Here is a 15,820-nt window from a genome sequence, read left to right as displayed (position 1 = left end):
AGGTCGGAGGACGCGTACCGCCGCCCCTCGCGGGCTCGCTGCGCTCGCCACGCTTCGGGTTCACGTTGATGGCGGGGTGGCGTCAACCGTGCTCGCCACGCTACGGGGTGGTGTGGATAGTGGGGGGCATCCTATCTTTCACATGTATTTAGGCGCTTTCACCATTAAAAAGATAGGATAAGATAAAAAAAATTGGATCCCATCTCATTGTATGCCATACGATTTTTTTATCTTATCCTATCTTTTTAATGTATTCTCTGACTTAGCCCATTAAAAAGATAGGATAAGATAAAAAATTGGATCTCATCTGATTGGATGACATTAATGGCATACGATGCGATGCGATCCAATTTCCTTACCCTGAATAGCCCACTACGTAAATAGAGTAGTGGGCGCCCTGCTAGGAAACAAGTACCCTTTTATCTATTTATCTATCAGTGCAATATATTTGGACTCTTATATGTATGGACGATCACAGTATGGGCAAAACGGAACTTTGAGGGCAAAAACGAGAATTTGATCATTTCCTGATCATGTGACCCATATGTAGGTGAGATATATGTTGATACCGGAAGTCCGGGTGATGTGGGTACACCCGGAAGTTCCTACGATGTACACCTAGCCAGATGAAGATGTAAACGCGTCACCGGAAGTGACGCGCCCTGGGAGATGACGCGACGTTAAGTCCCAGTGAAAGGAACTACGAACGCGTCACCGGAAGTGACGCGACGCTGATATGGAGAGCGTCGAGGAGGGTGTGCGTTGCTCTGCATGTCTGTTTACCGTGATCGCGTCACCGGAAGTGACGCGGTATAAGGACTTCCTGTACACCCACAGTCAGCTTCAAGTACACCCGGAAGTGTACTAGCGTTTTCGCGGTACCATGTAGCTCACTGATTGGCACACAGTGGGCTTAAATAGTGGATACCTATGGACACACATATACACCTTGAAAAAGGATCCAGCAGGATCCGAAACGCGTCGGTGAGGACGTTGTGCAGTTGGACCAGGGAAGGAGACTTGCCTACTAACAGAGCTGTATGCTGTATTTGACCCCGGGATCCATATTCGCTTCATGCCTGTTTTGAACTGTTTCATATTCTGGCAGTTCAATACCATCTGGTAACGACCCTTCCATACCTTTGCACAGTGTCACTTTATTGTGTGCCTGTTTACAATTTTTGTGGAATTGATGTTTTTAATGTTATGCTTTTCTGTACTTTTTATCATGTCACCTGTGAATTAAATACATGTTATGCGATGATATTTCCCTATCTTTTTCATGTTTAAACGCCCTTTTCTTGCTGCAACTACGGAGAAATAGTCAGCAATATTACAAGAAGTGTCCCAAGGGAAATCGGAAAAAGGGAAGTAATTTCCTGGTCATTTATTTGAGCGCTGGTTGAAGGATTTATTCACCTTTCATATATCATTATATATATATATATATATCAATCCAGAAACACTGCGTGCACTCTCTCGGACTCCAAAAAGCAAGACTCAGACACAGTGTAGATAGTGCTGACGTTTAGGGATTTAATTCCCGTTTTCAAAGCAAAACAATGGTGTCTCGCACCATTGTTTTGCTTTGAAAACGGGAATTAAATCCCGAAACGTCAGCACTATCTACACTATGTCTGAGTCTTGCTTTTTGGAGTCCGAGAGAGTGCACGCAGTGTTTCTGGATTGCTGTATGCTGTATTTCTGTGAGCACCCCGGCTGATGTCCACTGGGAGATTACGGAGTGCCGGTCCCTGGAGAGTAGATAGATATATATATATATATATATATATATATATATATATATGTATATATATATATATATGTATATATATATATGTATATATATATATATATATATATATATGTATATATATATATATATATATATATATATATATATATATATATATATATATATATATAAAAAATTTTTAGCAGCATTGTATATGATAAAATAAGCTACATTAGTAGATATATGCACATATATATGCAAGATGATATAGATACAGTTAAAAACACCAAAACTATATTCTCACATCCCCATATACAGTATTGACCACATGTTATCTGTCTTATATCCAGATGTTGGTATTCAGATAAAAGGTGCAATTTCATAGGAGTCATTTAGTCCAAAGGGTGTCAGGGTATTCAATGAATATATCCAAAACATTTCTCGTTGGGAAAGTTTCTTATCTCTGTCGCCTCCCCTCTCCCCCAACGTAACCTGTTCTATAGCCTTAAACGATATATGATCAGGGTTAGACTTGTGTATGTTCAAAAAATGTCTAGGGACGGAGTGATTTTCCATTTTGTTTTTAATGGCCCTGACATGCTCCTGTATCCTTATTTTCAACGGTCTCTTAGTTTTACCTATGTATTTGTATCCACAAGTGCACTCCAGACAATAGATTACATAGGTAGTGAGGCAGTTCATTTTTTGTTTTATTTTGTGATGGACAGTTGAGTTATGATTGGCAACACTTTTACCATCTTTATGGGCGTATTTACAGATGCAGCATTGATTGCATCTAAAAAATCCAGTGGTGTTTAACCAAGAATTAGTGGGGTTGCTTGGTGCATGTTTTAATAAACTGGGTGCTAAGATCTCCTTAAGGTTTCTGGCCTTCTTAAAAATTATTTTGGGTTGTTGCGGCAGGGTATCTTTTAAAACGGGGTCTAGTTTGAGTATTGCCCAGTGTTTCTTCAATGTCTTTCTTAGTTTAGTTTCTCCCGAATTATATGTTGTTATGAAATTGGCGTGTTGGTTTTCTTCTTTTTCTTTATTTTTATATATGAGAAGTTCTTCCCTATTTTGCTCCTTAGCTCTGATACTTGCTTGTTCAATCAGGGGTGTGGGGTATCCTCTTTCTATAAATCTAGATGAATAAGTACCCAATTGTTGGTCAAAGTCCTCATTTTTATTGCAATTCCGCCTTAGCCTACAGAATTGGGAATATGGGATGTTGGTTTTCCAACTCTTTAAATGTCCACTTTGGTAATGCAGATAACTATTTTTATCAACTTCTTTGATGTAGTTTTTGGTGCTGATGTTCCCATTATCTGACATTAAAACTAAATCTAAGTATTCGATTTCTTTACTTTGGACATTATGTGTAAAAGATAAATTATATTCATTGGTACTAATATTGTCAAAAAACTTTTTAAAAGATACAATGTCCCCCTTCCATATTAGTAGAATGTCGTCAATATATCTTCTATACATGACTATATTGGCGGCCAGATCATTATTGTAGATATATTTCTTTTCCCAACTACCCATGTGCAAATTCGCAAAACTCGGGGCAAATACTGTCCCCATTGCGGTCCCACAGACCTGCAGATAAAACTCATTTAAGAATTTAAAATAGTTATGTTTAAGGATAAAATTCATCAATAAACAAATAAAATCTTTGTGTCCATCATTAAGATCTGGGTCGTTTAACAAGAATTCCTTGCATGAGTCTATTCCTCTCTGGTGTATAATCGACGTATAAAGAGATTGTACGTCGATCGTGACCCAGAGATAGTCATCCTGCCATGTAAAATGCTTCAAATGTTGTAGAACTGCTGTGGTGTCTTTAGTGAAAGAGTCTAGTTTTAAAACATATTTTTGTAAAAATATCTCCACGTACTCTGAAATGTGGGACGTTACAGAATCTATTCCTGCAACAATGGGGCGGCCTGGCGGTTTATCTAGCTTTTTATGGATTTTGGGGAGAAAGTAGAATATAGGAATAATGGGATTATTATTAATCATATATTGATATTCATCCTTGTTTATGAAGCCTTGTCTAAGACCATCTAAAAGAATAGTGCGAAGGTCTGATATAAATTCCTCTGTTGGATCATCTTTTAATTTTACATAGAAGTTCTTATCATTAAGGAGTCTATGGGCTTCATTTTCATAATCCTCTCTATTCATAATCACCAGGCCGCCCCCCTTGTCAGCAGGTTTCAAAACTATGGATGTATCATCCTTCAATTTTTTTAAAGCATTTTTCTCGAAGTTTGTTAAATTGTCTTTGGCGATGGTGTTTTGATCTCGGTCTAGGTCATTCTTGACCAGTTCATAGAATAAATCGATCTGGCTACTTCTAGATTCTAAAGGATAATATTTAGATTTATTCTTTAATCCTGATTTGTTCTCCCTTATTTCACTGCCTGCTTCCGCCCTGGCTTCAAAATTTTTTATCATGGCGGTATCTTTTCTTAAAAAATGTCTTTGGAGCGTGAGTTTACGTATAAACTTATTAAGGTCTATAAATAATTGAAATTTGTTTTGTTTTGCTGTAGGTGCGAACGAGAGTCCTTTGCTTAGGACAGATACTTCTGAGTCAGTTAACGATCTCTTTGATAGATTAAAAATACCATTTTCTTGTTGAGTGGTTAATGGCGGTTTCTTTTTCTCTGATTTTGGTCTCCCTGCTCTTCTTCCTCTTCTTCTCTTACAGTTCTTTTTAAGGGAGATGCTATATAGACATTTTCTTTTATTGTGTTCCGCTTGTACCTGTCTCTCCAGTGTGGGGTACCCGGCGATAAAAAATCGCTATCACTTTCAGAATTTAGGCGGTTAAGCGCCGTATACCTGTTCCTAACAGGAAGGTCTCTTTGTCTCGGAGTGACAACCTTTCTATAGTTTTGCCTCTGCGGTTTAAAGGGGACGGTTTCCCAGCCCTCCTCATATTGCTGCTGATTAGATTGGTCTATATAGTTGTTTTTATATATCCTAGTTTTAGTTGTATTTCTATTCCATTGTTTGATTTTGTTAGTTTGATAGTCCTGTTTGTCTCGGAGAAATTTTTTCTCCTTTCTTTGGATCACCTCTTTTTCTATCCTCTCCATCTTTTTTATTAAAACTGTTTCATTAATCTTAAAATCCTCATTATTTTTTAGAGGTTCTAGAGTCACTTCTCTTTCTTTTAGTTCTCCCTCTATTTTTATCAGATCTTTTTTCTTTTCTGAAATAATGAGCTGTATCAATTTCATTGAACAGTCATGCAAAATTTTATCCCAATTCGACACAAATTCTTCATTGGTCTGGCCGAAAGTTGGATTTTTTAAAACTCTAAGACCTCTAGGTATCCTGTTAACTTTAACATATTGTTCCAACCCGGCTATGTCCCACCATATTTTTGTTTCTTTGATAAGTTGTTTTTCTAGATCCCAGAACATATTGTCTAGGTCATTGTTTATAATGTTCGAGTTGGTAGTTAAATCATCATTAAAGATTTTTTGGCACATCTGGGATCTGGTACCGCCCAGATTGGACCTAAAAGAATTCATGATTTACACTTGAGTGAAGCTGCTGTGTGCCAAATGGAAAAGGTATGGTATGTGGTCTATGGTGCACAGTTAGCGCTTACACTCACTTAGTGTTGTACCAGTGTGTGGTGATATAATTAACAATAGTGCAGTATATACATACGTGACAATAACAATATTTCAATAATGTTATAACAAAAAACACTCCAGAAATTGTGCTGTGTCGGCAGAAGTCATCAATGTTGTCCTAATTTCCGTAGGACAGGAAAGTACATATACAAAGTGGTATGTCCTCTGCGCCTTCAGTGTTTTTTTAATAAATAAACAGTTAGTGCTGTAACGATCCTTAAAGAAATTTAATATTCTGCGTACCAGCAAGTAGCAAGAAATTTGCATGTAGCAATTTCTCTCTCTTGAAGGGGTTTCTCTCGTTCCTCTCTGTCCGTCTCAGAAATATGTTTCAAACATGAGGGAAGTGATACGGAGAGTAGGTTATCATTTACCCCGAGAGAGATAAATAAGGTGACTTTGTGGATCAGATATAAATATTATAAGTGCTTGTGCATAGAAAATTGGTGGGTGAACAACGCCACCTTGTGGTTAGATAAAATTGCACACAGTGGTCACCTTGTGAGCAAAAATGTAATTAGGAAGGAGTAAATATCATGAAACTCACACTGGGATTATATGTGACCAGGTGATGATTCCAGCAGGTATCCTCCAAAAGCCCTTAAAACCAAAAAATTCTCCCAATATGGGAAGAAATCATAGCGTGATATTGTTTTATATGTAAAAAATTATTTATTTATAACAATATAGATCATGAAAAACGTATATAATAAAAATATGTAGCATAAAAAACAGTGTGGATGGACCCGTACATTGACAATAATGTTCAATTGCTTATCTGGTTTGTGCTGCCAGCGGGGATGGAGAGGTGTTAGCCCAACCGGTTTCGTCCCTTTAGACCATAGAATGGGACTTCATCAGGGGTTAAAGATGAGGTGACCAGGACAGTAAGAGGTATAAATAGCCTCCAGCGTAAATCTTAAGTGGCTGGCGTCCGGAAGACTGCACTGCGCATGCGCGCGAGTCCCGCGTTGCTATGGCAACAATCGGGACTTCATTGCCGGGGAATAGATGGATGTGCGCATGCGCGAGGCACATCGCGATATCGCGAGTATGCTGTATATACAGCTGCTCCATTTTTGTTGTGGTTTCCCTGTCTAGGGACACCGTGCGCTTGCGCGGTGATTGTGTAGTATCGCGAGGAGGCTGTCTTAGCCATCCTCCATAGTTACAATGAAGTTTTCAGCAGCGTTATCTACAGCACTGGTGGTGAATTTAGGAGATAACTGCGCATGCGTTGGGACATTGGATTACTGAAGCTATAAGCTCAGTATATTACATAGAGTTCAAAATAGTATTTAGATCGTTATATAAACACCAGTGTTATTACATATATATAGAAACATCATGCACAAGAAATATTACGCATGCAAAAGGATATGTATAGGAATATCATGCATTTATGTCACTATATATATATATATATATATATATATATTGCCTGACCCTAACCTCCTCCTTGCCCCAGTACTGAGTACTGCCAAAACTGCTGTCTACCTTTACCATATAAGCATTTAATGGTAACTCCGTGGCAACAAGCATGAAACCCCTAGTAAGGAGCATAAAACCCCTGTATTTGAGCAAGAAACCTCTGGCAACGAGCATGTAACTCCTGGCAATAAGCATGTAGGTAAGTGCCACTTATGTGGCATAATATATAACCGACATTACGGTGTGTGGTACAATATGTATTAAGCATTATAGCGTGTGTTATAATATGTAATAGACATTATGGTTGTGGCATAATGTGTAATAGGCATTACAGTGGGTTATAACATGTAATAGGAATTATGGTGTGTGACAATGTGTTATGGGCACTACATGTGTGGAAATCATGCGTAATAGGATTTACGGTGTAAATTCTTGGTGTCTGTATGTGTGTGTGGGGGGGGGGGGTGGTACTAATTCGTTTTCTAACACAGGGCACCAAAATGTCTACATATCTACATATGGTAATGCTGCTACTAAGTCCATTGTGTGTTTTTTCATTGAGCACCTTCAGCAGGCATTGAGGGCGCAAATTTTTAGTTTGCAGAGGGGCGCCGAACACCCTAGCACCTGCCCTGCCATGGACTATACATGTTATCATGACACAGCAATAAGTTGGCAGCCAATGCGCATTCATTTTTAATAAGTGAAATAATTAGCATACTGAGAAAACCTTACCGTAAATGTAAAATACAGAGGACCAACCAATGTATTGTACAAGGATCCCTGCTAGTGGCATGGCAACAACTGCGCCGGCATATGACCCTAAATGCAAAGAAAACAGACAGTCACAGATCTGGGACATAGAAGTCCATTCTGTTAGAAAAGTATTATCTTTTATTATTCTTGTCTTTCTGACTCTCTGAAATCCGTCTTTTTTTGGAACCCAGCGTCCATCAAACATATTGGAAAGAGGTTACTTAATATTACTTAAAGTTACTTTAAGAACAATAATACCAATGAAAATTATTTTATGATGTCATAATCCAGGAAGATACACTTAGGTGCCACTATTTTTTACAAGCAGTATTGTTTTAGTAACATCATTATTTTTAATCCTGTGGTTCTTCACACCTACATTACATTTTTAATACATATATTTTTATATAGTATTTACACTATTATTACATACACATGAGTATACAATTTTACAGTAATGTACTTTTCCCATTGTTCCTAAAGTAACCCATCACTCTTTTCTCTAGACATTTTGATTCCTACCACCCAAGGTACATGGATGCTCATGTCATGATAATTACTTGCATCTTACTTAAGGGTATAGACACCCGGTACTTGTTTTCCTAGCAGGGCGCCCAGTTTCACTACGTACGGTACCGTAGTGAAATCACATTGCATCGTATCGCATCGCATGCGATTTTCCTATGTAATTTATTCACTGCTATTCCGCACCCCCCCCCCCGTGCGATTGCATGCGATTGTATAGGGTGCGATGCCATTTACTTTACTATACAGTTGTATGAGATGCAATGAGATTGAGGCATCCCCCCCCCAGTATCCACGCCACCCCGAAGCGTGCGCTCGCCACACATATAAAATCAACTCCACGCCAACGTGGCTAGTGCGGGTATGAAAATGTCGGGAGGACGCATTCTGCTGCCCCTCGCCACGCTTCGGGGTGGCGTGGATACTGGGGGGGTGCCTCAATCTCATTGCATCTCATAAAACTTTATAGTAAAGTAAATGGCATCGCACCCTATACATTCGCATGCGATCGCACCGCCAGGGAGGAAAAAATTGCACTGAATAAATTACATAGGAAAATCGCATTGCATCAAATGCGATCGCATCACACGCAAAAACAGCATGTGATGCGATGAGATTTTCTTATACACAATCGCCCGCTAAGCTATTTGCTTAGTGGGCGCCCTGCTAGGAAACAAGTGCCAACTCCCCTTAGGAATCTAGGAAGCAACCCCTATCCTTTCCCAGTGTGACCCTGAGGAACACTAGGCCTTAATATTTTACCAATATACTGCAATCTCCGAGACTGCTGCTCAGTTTCATGATATAAATATGCACTCTACTCTCTCAATAAGCTACTGGATTTATTGTAGTCCAGGCCCACTGTAATTTACGGATAATCATTTTGTTTTTGGGTCCACTACATCTATTCAATATATATGAACATTCAAGGGCGTAGCTACCATAGGTGCAGGGAGTGCAGCTGCTATGGGGCCAGGAGCTGAAAGAGGCCCACCTTCACTGTCAAATTTACATGTGTTATATATATTTCTCACCACTGGATTTAGTTACACCACTGTTGACATTGCTAGTTTGTCTATATATTTCAGCAAAGGTAACTTCTCAGTATACTGAGCTTCTCCGGCTATGTTTCCTGTACATTTTGATAGAACCACTGCAAGGGTATCCAGTTCCTTAATCCAGTTACCTTCACAGACTATTCATCTATATTTGTGCGGATCTGTTACTTGCCAAGCTTATTTCCAACCGTTGACAGAAGATCCAATTACTTCATACTTATAACTTGTGCATCCTATTCCTGTCACTACCAGAACTGCAGCTGCCAGATCTGTTGCAATTCTGTTATTTACACATTTTTTTACAACTATTGTAAAGTATACCCAGCAAATTCAGCTCTTTATCTGTGCCATCTCACTGCACAAATGCTACATTTGTGTTGCTTTCTGCTCTGTTTTTTGCTGGCTACCCGTTTAGTCTGGCTTCCAGTCACTGAGGTATTTTACTTGAACTTTGTATTCAACAACTTCTGAGCTAGTTTATTGAGCAAATAAAATCTTCCAAATTCATTCCAACCTTTGCCTCTGCTTTTCAATTTCGTGTCAGCCCCATGGTTGTGGCAACATATTTAATTTGATATTAAATACAATCAATAAACTATTAGAAAGAAAAAAGTTACATTACCACAGAAGGATGTGGTTACTAGTCTGCTTCTTTCCAGTGGTGGTGCCCATTTACTCCACATCCCATGGCATGCTGGGTAGGTCACACCCTGAAAAGATTTTAAAACACAAAACAAATGTTGATTTTACTTCCAGGAAATTCCCAGTTATTCATCTGAATATTACAGTTCTGTATTCATCCTTTATTAGATTTAGATTTTTATGAGTTCATGTTGACGTAAAACAGGCATGGCCAAACTGTGGCCCTCCATGTTGTGAAACTACACATCCCAGCATGCCTTGCCATAGTTTTAGCATTCCCTAAAAGCAAAACTATGGCAAGGTGTGATGGGACTTGTAGTTTCACAATAGCTGGATGGCCATAGTTTGGAAATGCCTGGCATAAAAGAACAAAAAAAAATGTTGCCTATACCTACCTCAACAAGACCTTGCACAACGCGAACAGATATGACACATCCATAATGTACTTTTGCTGCTGACGGAATCAGCATATTTAGGAGAGATGTTAAGAAAATAGCAGCACCAAATACCCTAGGAGAGATGAAAAATAAAAACATGCATTCAGTATTGCATTATATTACAATGATATCACGGCGCAGTTGGATCCCCATATTAATGATAATGATAATGATATTTATATAGCACTTTTCTCCCAATAGGACTCAAAGTGCTTCACACATTGTCTTTACAGCTCGAAATACAAAACAAGCTTAACAGTAGATGTCAGTGAAATGCTTGAGTAAATAAGTATGTCTTTAGTCTATTTTTAAAGGATTCTATAGTGGGCGCTTCTCGCACTGTGCGAGGAAGAGAGTTCCACAGAGTTGGAGCAGCAAAGTTGAAAGCTCGACCCCCAGATGAATTCAGGGAGATTCTGGGTACTGTTAGTAGTCCTTCTTCAGTGGATCGTAGTAATCGAGTAGGACAGTAAGGGATCAGCAGCTGTTGCAGGTACCTTGGGCCCTGGTCATGTAGGGCCTTGAAAGTGAGTAAGCCAATCTTGAAAACGATTCGCCATTTTACAGGTAGCCAGTGAAGGGCGTAGAGAATGGGAGTTATGTGGCAGGAGCGGGGCTGGTTAGTTAATAGTCTGGCGGCTGCATTTTGTACCAGCTGCAAGCGGTGCAATTCTTTTGCTGGAAGACCCAGGTAGAGAGCATTGCAGTAGTCTAGTCGTGATGATATAAATGCATGTATGACTTTAGGAAGGTCTTCTGAGGGAATTAAATGCTTGATTCTGGCTATGTTTCTCAGATGAAAGAATGAGGATTTGATTGTGGCTGACACCTGATGTTTAAGTGTCAGGCCATTATCCAGGACAACACCAAGATTCCGCACATGATCAGAGTTTTTTAGTGCTGTGCCCCCCAGCTTAAGACCTGTCAGTTGGCTATGCTGCCGTCTTGTCCTGTGATTTATCATCAGGACTTCTGTTTTATCTGGGTTCAGTCTCAGCCAACTGGCACTCATCCACTCCTGGAGCTCAGCTAGGCAGCCATTTAAGGTTGTTATTGTGTTATCGGTGCCTGGAGCAAAGGACAGGTACAGTTGGGTATCATCTGCATAGCAGTGGTAGACCAGGCCGTGACGTCTGATTATGTCACCAAGTGGAAGCATGTATACTGCAAAAAGCATGGGAGATAGTATAGAGCCCTGTGGGACACCACAAGACAACGGCACTGGTGGTGAAGAGTATACTCCCAATGCAACTCTCTGTGTAATACAGTAAGTGGTGCAACATATTTGTGTCTTGATTTTACCTTTGCTTATTCGTCATGTTTCTAACATCCAGGAAAGAATTGCGCAGAGAATGACATCTACATTTGCCCAAATCATTTATGAAAAAAACTTCAAAATACTACTATTCTAGTGAATGGCAACTATTCCAACCAAACAAAACTGTGCATAGGTTAAAGTTCATTAGACAATAAAAACATTTATTAATACTTTAGAGTCAGAATGTTTGCAAATTACAATATATACATACTGTCACAATAAGGCCTTAGTAGTTCAACTATGGAATAAAAATCAATAAAACTGGACACAAAATAATAAAAAAAGCAATGGTTCCCCAAGATCATGCAAGGGTAATTGTGCTTTTATGGGATAGCAGCAAACCAATGTTACTTGTTAGCATAAGCAAGCGTAGGATTAACTTGATATATCAATGTTAGTTATTGTTTAAGATGAAGTCCTGTAATAACAGGTATTAGGCTGTAAGCTGTTATTTATTTATTTGGCCACTTTTTAGACCATGCAGAAACGGAATTAGTGAAATTGTTAGTCCCGGTAAAAGTATATGTAATTATGCTTATTGTTTAGACATGTCCAGTTAATATGTCTGGCCAGACAATATGAAAACGATACCTTACAGGTTGACAAGAAGTAGTGGATCCCAAATGTCCCAGTTGCTGGTGCTTATTTAAGTCAGTGGTTCTCAAAGTCAGTCCAAAAGACCCCCTAATAGCTCAGGTTTTAAGGATATGAATGCTTAAGCACAGTTGACTTAATTAGTACCTCAGTCAGTTTGACTATACAATTTGAGCATAGGCATAAATATCCTTAAAATCTGGACTGTTAGTATGCCTTGAGGCAGCATCTTCCCTATCTATCTGTTTTGATACCAGCTGCGGCAATATTTACAGGGATAGTCCGCTTGGCTCTGCCATGTGCTGCTAAAAGGGAAGCTGGGAACGGTTACATGCCCCTAACCCAATTTTTGGCACTCCATGGGGTCTAGAGCGGTTGGGCTGCTCACAGGACCAGTCAGTCAGCAGTGCCTGCTCATTATACTGTGGCAGGAGTTGGGTGCTGCATGCAATGTTACAGTGCAACTCCCATGTTACTGAGCAGGGGTCAGCACCAACATTTCAACCACCGCAAGCGGGACCTGCCCAAGCCGCTCCCAAAAAAGGGATGATGCCCCATGGGGTGTGGCCTTGTGTGGAGGGGTGTGGCAGAGCGCCACATCCCAGATTTTCCCCACTTTTCTTTGTTTATGCACTATATTTTTTGTGGCGTTATATTTTAAGTGTGTCTTAGGGTAATAGAGCTGCTGTGGAGATGCTGTAGGTGGGTGGGCATCGCAAGTTGCAGGTATCTGGTTTTTATTGCAGTGCATTAATATGTCAAACTTACCAAGGTAACATCTAAAAATAATTTAGAAAAATGTAATTAGTACACTAAATTTATACAGATATAATCATTTTGCTGCCAATTCATATGCCATTTGAGACATTTAATATACTACTTCTAGTTCGTCAAATTAGTCTTGAAAGCAGGAAACAAAAGGATTTTTATTCTTTTACTGGCAAAAACACAACCTTAATAAAGAAGCAGGTTTCATTAAAGCGGACTAGAACACATATGGTTCCAGAAACGTATCCTGCATCCTATTTTTTTTTTATAGGGGGGAGTAATGGTCTACAATTAAAGCACCCCACCAAACCCCCCCCAAAAAAATATGTTAAAGCAAATGATTTTATGGTCCGAACATTTTTTAAGGCATTCAATTCTACCCTAACTTGGACATAATTTGTGTGCGGGTGCTGTTGAAGAGGTATATAGGACCTTAACAGCAGATGACTCAAACTATGAACAGCTGGTTACTTATCCACTGCTGGTTTACTGATAAATACCAAGTATAGCTGTTCTCATCGTTACATGTACGCCGGAGATTTCATTCCTATTCATATAACTTTAGATGAATTTGAGTGTTTCTGTCAAACACTGACATTTACTTTTCTTATACACCATTTCCATCGCAAGAACAGGTTGGACAGGAATTGCGCTTTCACACTAAATCCCTCTGTATAATTTGCCCATTATACAGAGGGTGACCCGGGTTTTGACTCTTCTTCTGAACCAGGTTAAATTGCTGGGTTGGTCGACCCGGGCTATAAGCTTTGGTGCTTTCACACCACACCTCAACCTGTGTTGACACATCACCAACCCGGCAATAACCTGGGTCCAAGGTGTGATGTAAAAGTAGGACCTCTAGCATCTGTCTTCTCCTATGCGGCGGACATTTTTGAAGGGACATTTTCAGCCAGACCCATTGGAATCTACAGAGACCATGCACATGACTGCGCTGGCTCCCCCAAGCCATCACTTGGGCTGTAGTGCCATTGTTACACCATTGCAAGAGACTATAGTGGGGGCACAGGGGGGTGAAACAGCAATCCTATGGGAAGCCCACAGTGATAAGGAGTCAGGTAAACAGGTGTGTATGCCTACTGCATGTGCTTAGTTATCATCAGTGCTGTATTCTAAAGGAGAGTGCTGGCAGTGAGAGTACAAGTTATATTACAAATCTAAAGCAGCTGAGCTAAAAGCTAAACGGATTTGGATTGGAAATTGCACAGTTTACCTCAGAAATAATAAATTCTGATAGGCTTCAAAGAGATTTACTGTTAGATCTGTAAAATGTTAGTAGTAATGTTTTCAAACATTTTAAGAAGATTAAAGAGGGAAGGAACAATATTGTATGCAATTAAACGGTATGCGGCCAATGGATTGACAGCATACGGTCGACATAGTTCAAAGGTCGATGTTAGTTTTTTGGGGCATTCTTTCTTTCCTTTTTATACTTTACCATCCACGTGGACTCCATCTTTTCAACATGGCCCGAAGAATGGGGAGCGAAATGAGCCATGCGAGGGGATGCAGTATACGAATTTAGAGTCCACGTGGTAAAACCTACAATTTGACCCAAAAAATTCCTTAACATCTTGTGTCGACCCTTTAGTGTCAACTTAATGAACATCAACCTATATAATTGTTTTTAACTCTTTGAGTGCCAACATCCCTGTGAGAGATGTGAAAAATATACACTAGAAAAGCCAGCGTCGCTCACATGTTATATAAATTGCAGGAAGCACCTGGTACACGCAACCGGTTTGCCATACATTCAGCCGTCCCTTTCCCACCTCGCCATTTGCATTCCTCATTCTTCTGCTTTCGAGTATGGGTCATAGGGTCAACACTATGAAGGTAAACCTACATTAGGACCAATAAAGGTAGACAGGGTTGGAAGGTCTACACAAGCCTTAGGTCAACAGTCAAAAGGTCGAAATGCGGTTTTCAGTGTATTGTCCCAAATTTCAATATAAGTCATGTATATATGGACACAGTATAAGTGTACCGAGTCCACTCGCCATGCTTCAGGAACGGTGCCTTGCTGTGCTAGGCACACGATTATATTCTCCCTCCGGGCTCTAATGCACAGGTTCTCAAAATCGGTCCTTAGGACCCCACACAGTCAGTACATGTTGTGCATGTCTCCACACAGAATAATTAGCTCCACCTGTGGATCTTTTAAAATGTGTCATGTCCCCCCCCCATTCTCTTACATTTTGGTTAGGTAACTGTGCCGCACCTTTCATAGTTTATAGTTACTGCTAGACCGATGTCTGATATTAAATTGATGTGCACAGGTCTGGAATGACTTTGACCTTTGGTATGGAGACTTTTGTGTTGTGTGTGCAGGAATGTTGGTGTTGTGCATATGATGATAGGATACAGGTACCATGTTGGCAGTCAAATATAGACATTGGAATTCAAAATTCCAGCCTGAAGACCAGCAGCAGAATACCATCATCACTGTAGATGCTGACGCCGGGATCTCAACTGCCGGCATCCTGATCCTAAATATGCCTGGGCGGGTTAGGATCAGGCCGCAAGGGAAGAAGGGTTAGCTTTGGAAAAGGGGGTGGGTTAGGTTATGGGGCAGTAGTGGTTTTGTCTTTGTTGAATGCAACATCTGTTGTAAATTGGGGAAACTAGTACCACTGAGCACCTTGCACTCTGTGGAAGAAAGGGACTGCTATACTTTAAACAACCAATGGTGTCACTAGGGGGTTCTGAGGGGTGACTTCTCATCAGTAACAGGAGCAGAGTGTTATACGTAATGCCCAGTTCAGCACTCGGCTCCTGTTACAGTGTAGGAGCCAACAGTGCAACCAGAATAATCTCCAGGGCAGGCCAGCTCCTCTGTGAATGCTGGGCATGCCCCCAGAGAAAAGGGAAAGGGTCTG

The 15,820-nt window shown here is 40.1% G+C and overlaps 1 protein-coding gene and 1 long non-coding RNA gene across 2 annotated transcripts in view; one reads left to right on the top strand and one right to left on the bottom strand.

The window, feature by feature from the left end:
- LOC146074284 (uncharacterized) overlaps positions 1-15,820 on the top strand; it is a 307,386-nt gene that overhangs the window by 108,808 nt on the left and 182,758 nt on the right. The window lies entirely within an intron of this gene.
- Positions 1-15,820, bottom strand: part of SLC17A8 (solute carrier family 17 member 8) — a 66,851-nt gene that overhangs the window by 41,043 nt on the left and 9,988 nt on the right. The window contains exons 4-6 of the mRNA XM_083179645.1: positions 10,202-10,316; positions 9,787-9,874; positions 7,561-7,647 (exon numbers count right to left, since the gene is read on the bottom strand). Of these exons, the coding sequence (XP_083035771.1) occupies positions 7,561-7,647; positions 9,787-9,874; positions 10,202-10,316 (290 nt within the window). The remainder of the gene's footprint in view (positions 1-7,560; positions 7,648-9,786; positions 9,875-10,201; positions 10,317-15,820) is intronic.

Source organism: Crinia signifera, chromosome 4 (assembly GCF_055691185.1).
Source record: "Crinia signifera chromosome 4, ASM5569118v1, whole genome shotgun sequence".
NCBI classification, from domain to species: domain Eukaryota; kingdom Metazoa; phylum Chordata; class Amphibia; order Anura; family Myobatrachidae; genus Crinia; species Crinia signifera.
This window is presented reverse-complemented; position numbering and strand designations above follow the sequence as displayed.